At 47.8% G+C, this 12,920-nt stretch overlaps 3 protein-coding genes across 3 annotated transcripts; all 3 read left to right on the top strand.

Annotated features, from left to right (window-relative positions):
• Window positions 1-2,611: 2,611 nt before the first annotated feature.
• Window positions 2,612-5,054, top strand: EMWEY_00000030 (hypothtetical protein, conserved, putative; the record flags this gene model as incomplete). Its single annotated transcript, XM_013477117.1, has 6 exons — window positions 2,612-2,946; window positions 3,177-3,387; window positions 3,537-3,641; window positions 3,800-4,102; window positions 4,268-4,405; window positions 4,755-5,054. The coding sequence occupies 6 exons, from the start codon at window positions 2,612-2,614 to the stop codon at window positions 5,052-5,054; spliced, it is 1,392 nt and encodes a 463-aa protein (XP_013332571.1).
• A 2,257-nt stretch (window positions 5,055-7,311) lies between these two features.
• Window positions 7,312-9,069, top strand: EMWEY_00000020 (hypothetical protein, conserved; the record flags this gene model as incomplete). The annotated part of the gene is made up of 5 exons (XM_013477116.1): window positions 7,312-7,346; window positions 7,858-8,230; window positions 8,380-8,472; window positions 8,747-8,887; window positions 9,019-9,069. The coding sequence occupies 5 exons, from the start codon at window positions 7,312-7,314 to the stop codon at window positions 9,067-9,069; spliced, it is 693 nt and encodes a 230-aa protein (XP_013332570.1).
• An 851-nt stretch (window positions 9,070-9,920) lies between these two features.
• On the top strand, window positions 9,921-12,161 carry EMWEY_00000010 (hypothetical protein, conserved; the record flags this gene model as incomplete). Its single annotated transcript, XM_013477115.1, has 4 exons — window positions 9,921-10,381; window positions 10,515-10,776; window positions 11,877-11,940; window positions 12,157-12,161. The coding sequence occupies 4 exons, from the start codon at window positions 9,921-9,923 to the stop codon at window positions 12,159-12,161; spliced, it is 792 nt and encodes a 263-aa protein (XP_013332569.1).
• Window positions 12,162-12,920: the final 759 nt, after the last annotated feature.

Here is a 12,920-nt window from a genome sequence, read left to right as displayed (position 1 = left end):
TGGAGAGGATTGCGTTTGCTATTATTGAGCTGATTGAGGGGTATGCATAAGGGAGCTATGTCACATGTTGATGCTTCATTGGTGATCTGTTTTTAAGACTTTTGCATATTACGGCTGGGAGACAGAGATCACTCGGATGTATCCCATGTGTCTTGCTACGCCGAAGCGACAAGAAGCCAACCCGAATGAAAACAGAATTTTGTTTCTTGAAGCTGTTTAGAACCTCATTAACTTTAGAGTACAGGCAGGAAACAAAAGGACTGCCGGCTTTGTCATCAGTAGCATCGTGTGTTTCTTGTTCTTCCCCTGCTGTTTCTGTTCTTTGTCATCCCACCATCTGAGGTGGCTTCGGACGCTGCCTGAAGAGGTAGCCGTCGTTGGGTCCGCAACGGCAGCTGCCTACAGAGGAAGGTGCTGACAGTCTTCTGTGCTACCGTCGACAGATTACTTAACAGCCGCTGGTGGGGGTGAGACCACCTCTCTGAGCGAATAGAGATCCTAATAGCTCAGAATCCTTCGTTGCCAATATTTAGGAAAGTTTCTAACATTCAGTATGATTTATGGCGCCCTCTATGAGCTGTTCTAGCCGCATTATAATTCCTTGCGAGAAAAATGCTGCAGCTGTAAGCTACAGCATTTTTTTGTAAGCTCTTTTGATCAAGAAGTTCCAACACGTGATTCATGGAAATTTGGTTCGACCACGTTCCGTACCACAGCAGGAGTGATGCACTTCTGTAGAATACCCGCGTGATGCAGCAGTGCCTGTTGGAAACGGGCAAAGGCAATCATGTTTGTACTCCTGTTGGTTATGAGGGTTGAAGAAATACTTAACTTTGATTGATGAATAAATTTATGCATGGGAAGTAGGCTTCGGATGCGTGCTTCGAATGAGGCCTGCTTCGATTCAGTAGCATATGGTGGTATCTGTGCTGTGACACAAGACAGGCGAACCCTAGAACCCTAATGCCCCTGTGCTTAGGGCCATTACAAGGAGTGGTAGAGCCGTTAGAAAAAGGAGTAGAGGCAAGATGTTATGAAATCCTTTTGGCTTTGTTAAAACACACGACATCCGGCCTCAGAAGATAGGGTCTCGCTCCACCCCACGTCTTCAAAACGTCTTTAAAAACACAAACAAAGCCTGGTTGCAACCTCACGGAAACCATGCACCTAACGAAAGGAGAATGCTCAACATTAACTAAAAAACCTAACACGAATCTCAAATAGCCTGGACGCAGGAGGAGAATGTCTCCACAATGAGCTGATGCCTTCCTGTCTCTAAGAATAGCGCACCAGAATGAGGATATAGCGTTGGATTGGACAGCCTTTGTACCTTTGCAGTACCACTAAGTAAAGTTCCCGACACAAAAACTCTAAGCATGAACCTGCTTGGAGCTTCGAACGGCTTCTCGTGTAATACGGGCGAGGCTCCAGCAGCTCTTATGCACACAAATGCAATCACGACTGTGGCAGTTGCCATTCGGGTTCAGCCGATAGGCCAGTGCCGTCAGACTAAAATTTTAGCCGATAATAAGACTGAATTCACTGCCGCTGCTTCTGTGATAAGGAGTTATTCCATTTACAGCACGGCGCATCGATACGATCCCAGTTGTACGGCCTGCGGATCTGAGCCACTCCTTATACAGTTGACTACTTCGTAGCTAGACTTGGTGGTTGCATTATATGGGCAAAGAAAAAAATATCGTGGGCAAGACTCAGATAAGCTTCCGCGTAACGACTGCTCACGCAACAGTGGTGCATGATCTCTTAGGATAGTAGTCATACCCCACACCCTAGACAACAAAGTCGGCAACAGGCTTTCGAGTAGATAACAGCCCAGGGTTCTGTAGGTGAAAATGAGACAGGATTACCTCGGAATGCGACGGAGCTTGAGGTCATGGCGGCTAGGCTTCGCGGCCACAGACGCTTCAGTGGTGCAGCCGTTGTGCGACATGGACGGTTGGCGGAAAGCTGCATCTTTAAGATCCCACGCATTTGTTTTGCACTATATTCCCTTACCATTCGCAGTAATGGCACGATTTCAACAGATATGGAAGGGATCCCTTCGTGCCGTGCGTACCGCTGCTCGAGACTGACTAACAACGGGATTTGCGGCATCCGGTTCTGCCCCCCTTAGTCAGGCTTAAGCGACTCACATTAGCCAGCCTTTGCAGTGGCAATGAACTCAGGAGTTAGTTGGCGAGGATTGTTGAAAGCGCTAACACTAAGGGTCCGCGCACTTCGGGCTCGCAACAACTCCAGCTGTTGCGAAAAACACCGTGAAGGCGTTTTCGTGGCATCTTTCACTCATTCCGTGGGTTAATTTTTCATTTTAAGCTTTGACACTAAGTTATTCAGTCGCACTGAGCTTGCCTGCTTATGACTTCAAGGCAAAATAGGCTGGGGGAGCCTTAGAGGGGAGACAGCATGCCCTCAGGGTCACTGACGAGCCCCGCTTGCCAAGAGTTGCATTCTTGGCCAATATTTCAAATATTTAAAATCATATTAACTGACCTTAGTAAGAATTAATTCGGCTGGCCTTGCTTTCCAAGTAGCGAAAGGCAAGGCAGCTGTTAATACGCACAGCCAGGGGTTATTAGGGATCTAGGAGAAAATGACCCCCGAGGAGGTGCCCCAGGGCTCCTCCCCCCACCGAGTTGTTCAGAGCTCCACTGAAGGCGGTGAGGAGTTACCTGATAAGGACTCATCTGGCTCGTTTCCCCAGCAAGGGGATGCTGCCGCTGTGGATAACCCCGAGCCACTGACAACATCACAGGACCTGGCAGAAGCCTCAGGGGATCCCCCCTCGGTCTATCTGAAAACAGCAGAAGCGAGCGGTGGAGAAGGGCAAGATGGTTTGGAAGAACAGCCTAAGGACGCAAACATGGGCAACGATGAAGAAGGTGATGCACGACTAGAGGGCAATGATCAGGAAAAGTACTCTTCTGGGTGGGCCAAAGCAGAGTGGAACTGCATGGTCTAACACTTGTACTTGCCTTTACTGTGTGTCTTCTTCTCCACTTGTGTGTACGGCTCGTCGTTTTTGTGACGGCTAGATGGCCTAGGCATCAGCTGCGCACAAGCTGCACAACAAACTTCTAGCTATTCTGCCAACAGGAGAAGATTAAGGTCATACAGGGAGGTACTGTGCATGTGTTCGAGATTATCCTTTAATTCAGCGACATAAGGATCCACATCGCAAGCGGCCTCGACGGGATCATGGGCGTGTTGGTGCGGAAGCAGAACTTGAAGCGAATGGGCCTACTAGAAGGTGAAGACTCTGCTTGTGTCTTGAGCCCATTCAAAAGCTTTTCGAAGAGGGCCATACTGCAGGAGATAACAAAGAAAGGAAAGGACTCCGACTGGGCTGAGCACAAGGCTATTATCAAAGTACATCAGGCACACTTCTGCTTGGCTGTGTAATGGGCTCGACGATGTCTGCCATCACAGGAAACATTATCTCCTTTCATTGAACAAAACTCTAGGTAAGGAGCCACTGAATCGTTGCGTTGCACCGAAAAACAACTGTGAGTGTGCAGGCCTATCCTTTAGAGGACGTGCTGCTGGTGCGGGATGAAGCAGGCAGCTATGGTGCAAATTACCTGATGCCCTTCACCGAAATAGCATTCAAGGCAGTTCACGAAGTAAGCCAGTAAGGCTAGAAGGCGCCCTCAACGGGAGACGGTGGCCTCCTTGGTATTTGTTTTTGAAACAAACGGCTCCACGAAGCTGCTGATCACCATCTCGATTTGTGTGTTCCAGCCCTCGGCAAGTATCCCTTCTACCTGCCTGCATTGTTCAGGCAATTACGACAGCCAGTGCGGAAGCCAGTGCAGCGAGAGGAGAGGCAGAATCGAAGAAAAGACAGGATTTGGAAATGGAGGCTAAAAAGCGTTTGAGAGACGAAAATGCCGATATCCCTTTAACCCCCCGCGACTGGCAGTCGGAGACGGCGGATATGACGGCGAATGAAATTGAAGGAATGACAATAAAAGCAAAACGACCACTACTGAAGCAAACGTTTCTCAAGAGGGCAGAAGAATTGGGCTGTATTGCCTCCTACCAGCCCTTTGCTGACCGTGTTTTGTCCCTCAAAACACTCAAAGTCGGCCCGCAAAGTTCAGTTGCCGTTCTGCCAGAGCCATTTTGGAGTACACGCTCGCGTACATCCGTCAAATCCCTCAGCAACATGCCAGTGTTTTCTAATTTTCTTCATTGAACTACCCAAAGTTGCTGCTTTAAAGTCGTTGCGGGTCCTGCTGATGTTCAGGATACTCTCTCCGTCGACATCAAGCAAGAACTCGACTTTGGCGTCCAGGCCGTCCCTTCAATGCGAGACGCCTGGTCCCAGGCGGCAGGAGACGCAATGAATAGTGTAGAGATACAGCACGACTCAAATAGTCTAACAGTGAGTTGAACCTTTCATAGGAACACATTACCCCTCCTTCGCAGGCTTTTTCATGGCAAATGAACGGGAAATCACTATGAAACCGATTAAGAAGTACTGTGCCATGCCTCCTAAACTTCGCCAAGTACTTAGGACTTGAACATTACAATGAAGGGTGCACAGGGCCAAATGGTTATGTGCCATTGCCTCAGAAGGGACCAGGTCTCCCAAGTGCAGTCTCCCGCAAGAGTTTTCAGGCCTTCTTCTCTAAAGTGGCAAGCACGTACGCTTCTGAGTTAAATATGATCTAAATCATCCACATACAACAATCGGGTCGCCTTGCTGTGGTTCTTACTGCCTCTTGCTCCAGTTATTTCAGTTATTGGCTGATGTGCCCATCTCTTCTAGGATAGAGGAAGCTTTGCAACAGAACGAAACCGTGGATATCCTCAAAGACGACTTGTCGCAAATGGAAACCACGGTTAGCGCTTCAGTCCAAGAGCCGGAAGAAGGGCTCAAGGAGGTGTTCACATTTACAGACCTCTCATATTCAAAAAACAAGCTCATTTCCTTCATTAGGTGGATTCCTGAGTACGCCGACACTGCTTTCGGCCTGCACATCACGGCGATACGCTATCCTCCCACTTTGTCCAAAAATGCAATTTACTAACCACGTAAGTATGCCGAGCAGAAGGAATATGAATTTCATGCGAACAGGTCGGAAAAGCTCATAGCCTGCGCGGCAATGGATGCAGCTACCTTCGATGAACGCGTGGAAGCGCCTGCTCGCTCTTCCAAGTCTGTAATCCTCATTTGGTCTCTTGAAAACCCACTAGTTCCTCAGCAACTATTTGCCGCTCCTTCTGTAAGGGACGAACAAATATATGTACACACACGCAGACACTCGACATCCTACTAAATGGTAGCTGCCCCCTCACTCGATCCCTTTAGCCTTTGTGGAAAGTGTATGCGTAGCGAAGAAAGCCTCTGCTGCAGTCAGCATGACACAGCCTCAGATCAGAATGATCATTTTGGAGTTTCCATGTAGGCTAATGCTACCACACAACTGTTAAACGTGCACGTTGTCCATAAGCGGAGGATCAACCAACGGGCCAAGTGACACAAGTGCATCCCTACTTTGCCACACTATTTTGGGAGCTAGGTGTTCGATTCTCAGTCCTCCTTTGAGAGCTATGCTGCTATTAACAAATGATAGTCAACTGCCAGGTGCGGAAATGTGTTCAAAAGATTTGGCTGGCCTGCTGGTGATTGGCGTGCAGGAAGTTACAACATTTTGTTTCGTTCCCGCTTCGCAGAACAGACTCTACTTGGTTGCTGGCTTGCTCACTGGACAAGTGAGCCTGCGAACGTTGACAAACAATTCGAACCGTGGCGAGGCACTCTAAGCGGTTGTCTGTGCAGTAGCTGGAATTGGCCAACGCTACGAATTTCTGGTTACCGAACCTCCGCACACCGCCTGGCAAAGAAGCTTTGCCTTGGGCTAAGGCATGGGCTAAAAATTGTCATGTGCGGCATGCATGCCTTTTGCAGATCGTAGTTTGGGAAGCAAGCTCCCTCAGGATGCAACAAGCTACTTCCGGTGGGTGTACGCCTGTAAACAAAGAACCGGAAAGCACCTTACGCTGGGCTACCCTCTGCTTGTGCTCTTGGTCCTCATCATCGGTTAAGAACGCTGTACACCACTGAAAATGACAATAACTAAGCTGACACTTTGGCCCTTGCTTTTCTTCATCTTGAGAGCACTAGCAATAAGCTCCAGAAGTGCATGCTGAATTCCAGCAAATACACCGTTCACTCCCCAGTCTTTGTTCACTCTTTTTCCCCTCTATCTTCATGCAGTTTCTTCCCTTTTGTCTCCTTGCGTGAAACTCCGCATCAACTGCAGACTCAACGCACTCCACGAAGCTTCAGCCAGTGGTGGTTTCTTCAGCCATTGACTTCTCTCACAAGCGCCCAGTGCAGCATTTGGTGCCCCTTCCGCCGAAGTTAGATTTCAGGCGTTCGCTTGCCATTTACTTCAACTCCCAGGCAGAGAACGCATTCTTCCTTTCATGTGGGGCTGACGGAGGCGTCCACGTATGGGATATTACTGCTGCAGTTGCAAGTGCCGACAACAATGAGTTTCTGTGGAGGCCACTGCTCCAGTGCCATCTGCGCAAGCAAGACCCAGGCAAGCAGGGCCCTCTAGCAACACAGAATTCCCATAGGTATTACAAGTTCAAATCATCAGCACACGGTGTAAACGATTCGGCTGGGTCTTAGGGCCTGCCATGCCCGCATAACCACAATTATGTGCCTCCTGCAACAAGAAAGCCGTTGACGACAGAAACCAAGCGTGGCTCCATCACACTCAGAAATTCCCTGCAGAATACAGACCATCAGGACCTATGGTAATAATGAAGGTTAGAGGGTTTGCTAACTGCTCTATGGCCTCCAATGACTGACGATGATCACAGGGGGCCCAGTTGGCTGTTGCCACCTTATCGTCCTCCCCACGTTGCCCCAGACGGTTTCCTCGGAATTCTGGGCTGCTACCGTAGGCTCTCAAAGAGGCCCTGTCAGGATGAAGTACCTGTGTCTTTGAGCCTAGGAAAGGGTGCTGCACTACTGCCTCCAGTTCCCTTCGGGCGTATAAGCTTTGTTTCCTGTCTTTCTGTGCATAAAGCCAAGGAATCGGGAAAAGAAAGAGTGATAAGGTATTGGCACAATCTTTCCAGCCCCACTTGCTACGCAATAACCTAGGCTGCGGCAGGTATGCTTGATGCTGCCGTTTCAGGAAGAAGGAGATGTGCTGCTAGGAGACTGGGGAGTTTCCTTTGACGACGGAAAATCAGACCACATCAAACAACATTTTCATGCAAGTTCTACCCACAAACCTCAGTGTCCTGTTTTGCCGAGTTGAGATCATGGTAGTTCATCAGGCCAAACTGCCTGGTGCAGGGTAAAAAAATTAGGTTGACAGCTGCCACAGGATATAAAGGACAGAGGTGTTGCTTCTCGCTGCGGGTTTTTCTGTTTTCAACCAAACAGGCCACTAGGTGTTTTCGACCTTCGAGAGACTTTCAGCTATCTCCTTTCATCCCTCGCATCGCCCTGCTCGTCACAGACTTTGCCTTCCACATCTTGAGACTGGGGTGTCCTCGGCCTGTGTATTCCTCTCCTACGTGAGGTAGACTAGCGAGGCAATTCCTTGGCCGCTCTGGAAGAAAACGCTCTGTATCGCATTGCTCATACCGTGCCATCGCAAACGAATTTGCATGCGTGAATCTGGTGAATCTGGTGTACTGTGGGAAGGTAAACTTTTTCACTGGATGTCTCTGGCGCCCGGTGGCAGCTTTCAACAGGTCTGGATGTTGTTTGCTGCCATGAATCTTTCGCACAGATCTTTGTGCCGTATGCTAGTATAAACCTGATTGTGCAAGCGCATTTTGTGTACGGAATTGAGATTTCAGGCCGCCCGCGAGTTACTCCTGCGGAGTTTGGAGCCCGTCACGTCCAGGGGTTCTGTTTCTTGGAAGAACAGATGGAAATTTGGAAGTTTGGGACCTCAGAGATCAGCTGCAGAAGCCTACTACCATTAGTGCAGTGTCTGCTGTACAGTTGACATCTCTGGCCTTCCCTCAGTTGCAACAGCAGCAAGTGCCGCCGACGCACCAGCATACTCCCAGCAACGTTCGCAAATCGAGAAAGCTCACACGACAGCCTCCGCTGGGAGAGGCAATGGCGACAAGCAACGAACGCAGTCCCTCACTTGCGTATCTCGCAGCAGGTGATGCAACGGGGGCTCTGAGGGTCCTCAAACTCTTTCCCAGCTTAACAAACCCCGTGAGGCTCGCTAACAACTCAAGAAAAACTGGCATATTTGGATAGCGTCTCTCTAACAACTGCGTTATCAAAAGCTCGGTAAACCTGGAAATAAAATGGCTTGAATGCACATCTCTTACTTCATGCATTTGATTGTCACATTTACGCAGAATACGGATGAGCTGAGCCATATTTCTTCAATGCTTTTGAAGGATGATGGGCGAGTGGAGTACTTGAACGAGAGGGAAGCTGTTCTTAAAAAGGTATTGAAGCTCTGCATAGCTGTCTTGCGCATTCCAACGACGAATGCTATTGTCACTGTATATACCTAAGGGAGCTGCAGTTTGTGCATACATCTGCACGCTTGAATGTATTTGTCCCTTTCCATGACGGGGAAATGGGTCAACAATCTGGTAGTTTATTAGGAAGTTCACAGACGGCAGCCGATACTCCTCAGCGCTTTGAAAAATGTCTGTAACGAAGGGGATTCCCAGACCATCGATACTTATGTCCCTGCATATTTGTGTCAATCATTAGGCAGCAGAGGAGAAGAACAAACGGCAAACGGCCGAAAGGGGTTCAGAAGAAGTGGAAGCTCCACCAGAAGGGGAAACAGAAAGCCTTGAGCTCCAGGCAATGGAAGCTGAGTATAGAGCGATGGAGGCAGCATTCCTTAAGGTGCGCACCCATCTTTTGCACGCATGTGCTCCTACTACTTACTTGATCGTCACAATTTCTCATTTGCAGCAAAACCACGCTCCCCAACAACTTTACTGTTGGCTGCGTGTGCGGTGTGAATTGAATACTAGGAGTTGCAGCAGCGTGCGACACAGGAGAACACCGCAGCAAACCCTGCTTGACCACCGGTGCAGCTGAGGAAGTACTGCGCGCACGACACGCTTTCCGTCATTGAACTGAATTTCCAGAAAAAGTCATCTCAGTAAAAAAAAAACAACGGAAGTCTCCTGATATGGTTAAACATAAAGCTAGGGGTATAAGACGTACTTTTAAGAAAATGTGCAACGGTCGTTGGCTACCGATGACTTGTGGGGCCGCTGCTATCGTGGCTGCTTTTCTGGAGTGTCTCTGCCGTCCCATCTGACATCGACTAAGTTGAAACCGCGAACAACTTGTTTTGGAATATTATGTGCAGAATAAGGGGGTGAAATTAGAGGGATTTCACACTCTGTGCAGCTCGCGCACCTGTGGCACAGTCGTTTTCTGCAGACAAAGTTGCGGCAACAGTTCTGCGCAGACACTGAAACCTGAAAGACCCAAGCGTAAATGCTTAAAATCAAATAGATCCACAGCTCAGCAATCACGACTAAGGAAACGACTGGTAAGTAAGTCATTGATATGCTCTAAATCAGCTACCGTTGGAGTATGCTGGATTTAAAGACTTCGGAACAAGGCCGTGCATTTGTTTTCATTCTTTTTTCTTTAAGACCAGAGGAAAAAAAGTTGGTTGTTTCCTCCCAATGGGGCATCCAAATTTCGTATTTATAAAGAAATATATCAGCTCCAGACATGACCTCTGTAGGCAGCACCTAAGGAACCACCATGTAGAGCTTTCGAGTTTCAGGCAGAGTGTTCATCCGTCAGCAAGGACTGACTAAGGCGAAGCAGAATTCTTTGATTAGTCGGGCAGTATTTCAGCCTTGGTTATTCTATTTTAGTGGTAGGAATTCATCATTACCCGTTGCATCTGACGATGCAAGAGCTAAGGGAGAAAGCCCACGGGGAACTCCCTGGCTGCCTGTCGGTGCATTGGGGAGCTGGGCTACCAGGGAACAGCGGGCATTTAACCCAACAACTCTGCATGCTTGATAAAGAGGGCGTAATCCGATGTTCAGAGCTCGATGGGCCTGATGTGTCAAACACCGAAGTTATCCAAATTCCCCCTTTTCCCGCTGGCGATCACGTGCTTGTTATTGCACTTTACACTCCTCCTACAGAAGAAGGAACCACATGTATGGCGCTAGGGACCCTGAAGGGATCGGTGATCCTATTGGAGCTCCTCCCTGGCAGGGCAAGCTCTGCGTACACACCAGACAGCTGGTCGGTTTCTGCAAAGGCGCTCAACTCGCATGCAGCACCTCTTGATGCAGTGACTTGGAGTCCCGACGGCCGTTTCCTAGCCACTGCTGCTGCGGACGGATCGGTCATCACATGGTGAGTTGTTTTCTCCTGCCTTCTTTGGCGTAGCTCTAATCGTTGATTCTTTACTCACCCAGTTGGGTCGTGGGCTATCTAAGCTAAATGGCTAGCTACCTCGGCTGTATGAGACACTTGAGTCGTGCCATAGGGAACGACAACGCTTGTTTCGGCGACGACAATTTCAAGCGCAATCTCAAGAAGGTGGAGGGGAAGGTGGCTTCGCAATTGGAGGTGGGGGGGTGACAGCCCTTTGGTGGGGAGCGGAAGGAGAGAACCTATTGTTGGCATTTGGTGAGCTGGTGGCAGTTGCGAAATCAGCAATAAGCGGCAAGAGAGAGGCAGGTGCAGGGCAAGGGGGAGAAGCCCATGATGAGGTTGAGATGAATACCTGGAAGGCGCACGAGGGCGGGGTGACAGCTGCAGACTGGGCCTCTACTGGAGCTCGCCTAATTCTATCAGCTGGATGGGACGGTCGTTGCTGCATATGGAGCCCCAAAGGATTGCTCGTGAGGTGTATAGCCGTCGAGAATTTGTGTTCAAGTCCCCGGCCGTGGTTAGCGAACCTCAGCGCTGAATCGCGGCAGCTGCTTCCTTTGATAGACGCAAAGAAAAGGAAATGTCCAACGGCCGTTTCCTGGAAACCATCAGGAGATATGTTTATACTGGCTGTAGATAAGGCGCTTCTTCTATGCAATATAGAAGGGGAACTTCTTAGCTCTGTTCCTCTCCCTCATGGTGGGTGCACAGACACCATAGCCCCCTAGCTTCCTCAAGATGCTGTAAGGAAGACGCTGTAAGGAATGACCATAGAAACGTGAATTCACGAATAAACAATCAGTTGTTCCTTGTGTTAGCGCTGGGCAGCACAGAGAATACATAATGCAGTACATTCTCCCTGTGCACCTCCTAGGAAGACGAGCATCGCCTCTAGTGCCCAAGTAGTTAGTTACCTGAATAGTTTAACCTATTGCATGCACTACTGCAGGTTGATGGTGACGAATGAGGCATCCGTACGTATCCGTGTATTCCTGTTTATTTATATTGAATATTCTTTTTATTCTTGTGTGTATATATATGAATTTATTCTTCTGATTCAGTTGATTACGTCTTTTGCATGCAATGGGCACCAGATGGGCAACATGTTGCTGCTGCCTGTGGATCTGCTGGCTTTTATGCTTATAAAGTTATACAAACAAGAAAGGAAACATGGAGATTCTGTGTATCTATACAAGAACAAGATATATTACAAATAGAAGTAAATAAATAAATAAATATTTATTTATTATTCCTTATTTATTCATAAATATTGGTGACTAACTAATGGTTATATACTACCTCTACTACGCTGTATATACAAGTTCCTTTATTGAATAAGTTACTCATTCTTATTCTCCTTATACATTAATATCCTTATATAACTAAGAAAGAGGGACAAAAAGAAGGAGGAAAAGAATAATAAGGCAGATTAATCATTAATATTGTCTTTTTCCTCTCTTTTATTCCTTTATAGGATAACCTAACACAGACACAACAAAGAATTAGGACAAAAGATTCAATTGTTGATTTTGCCTTAAGTAAGAAAAACACGAAAAATTGAATTTCTTTGTATTTTTTGTATCAGTAGCTATAATATATTATTTATTTATTTATTTATCTATTTATTTCCCCCCTTTTATGTTAGGGTTTAGCGTTTATGCTGCCTGTGCATACTTTATCCCTTGATGATAGTTTAGGGTTTATATTGACAGTTAAGGGTTTAGGGTTTAGGGTTTAGGGTTTAGGGTCTACAGTCTAAGAGTAGATAAGGGAGATGGTGCTTTTGCGCATTTTCTTGCCAGTTGAATTTGCTTCGTTTAATGCCAACAAACCTGCTACTGCTGCTGTTGCTGCTGTTCTTGCTGTTGCTGCTGTTGCTGATGTTTCTGCTGCGCTGCTGCTGCTCAAGGTCCCGAATGTTTGGCAGTAATAACAACAAAAGAATGCATAATATACTCTATTCAGGTTAGTTACCCTCTTGGCCTCTTGTGTACCACAGGAGAGCTGCGTAGGTAGCCGGTTAGCTAGCTGGTTAGCTAGCTGGCTAGTTGCATATGAGTGGCTAGCTGCAGCATACAACGGGCATTCAACATGGCTAGCTCAGGTAGCCAGCTTACCACCAAGTTGGGCAGCTAGCTAGCTAGCGAGCTAGCTAGCCTGACTTATCCGTCCGTCAGCTAAACGTGTAAGGGCGTTGCTTGATTTGCATGCATGCATGCATGCATGCAGGACTGCGCAACAAGAGGAGGAGGAGGAGCAGCAGCAGCAGCACCTGTTGCAGTGGAGGCCCCGTTGCAGCCTATTGACGTATTTGTTGGTTATGGGGCTGTTTGTTACTCAGACAATAAATCCTTGCATGTAAGGAAATAATTATTCATCTGCTGCTTCTTCTTCTTCTTCTTCTTCTGCTGCTGCTGCTGCTGCTGCTGCTGCTGCTGCATGCGCCTCTTCTATAATAGTTCGTGTATACAGTATACAGCACTTGCTCTCTCTCTCTCTGTATATATATATATATATT

The sequence above is a fragment of the Eimeria maxima genome, genomic scaffold, assembly GCF_000499605.1.
Source record: "Eimeria maxima Weybridge genomic scaffold, Emw_scaff1, whole genome shotgun sequence".
Taxonomy (NCBI): domain Eukaryota; phylum Apicomplexa; class Conoidasida; order Eucoccidiorida; family Eimeriidae; genus Eimeria; species Eimeria maxima.
This window is presented reverse-complemented; position numbering and strand designations above follow the sequence as displayed.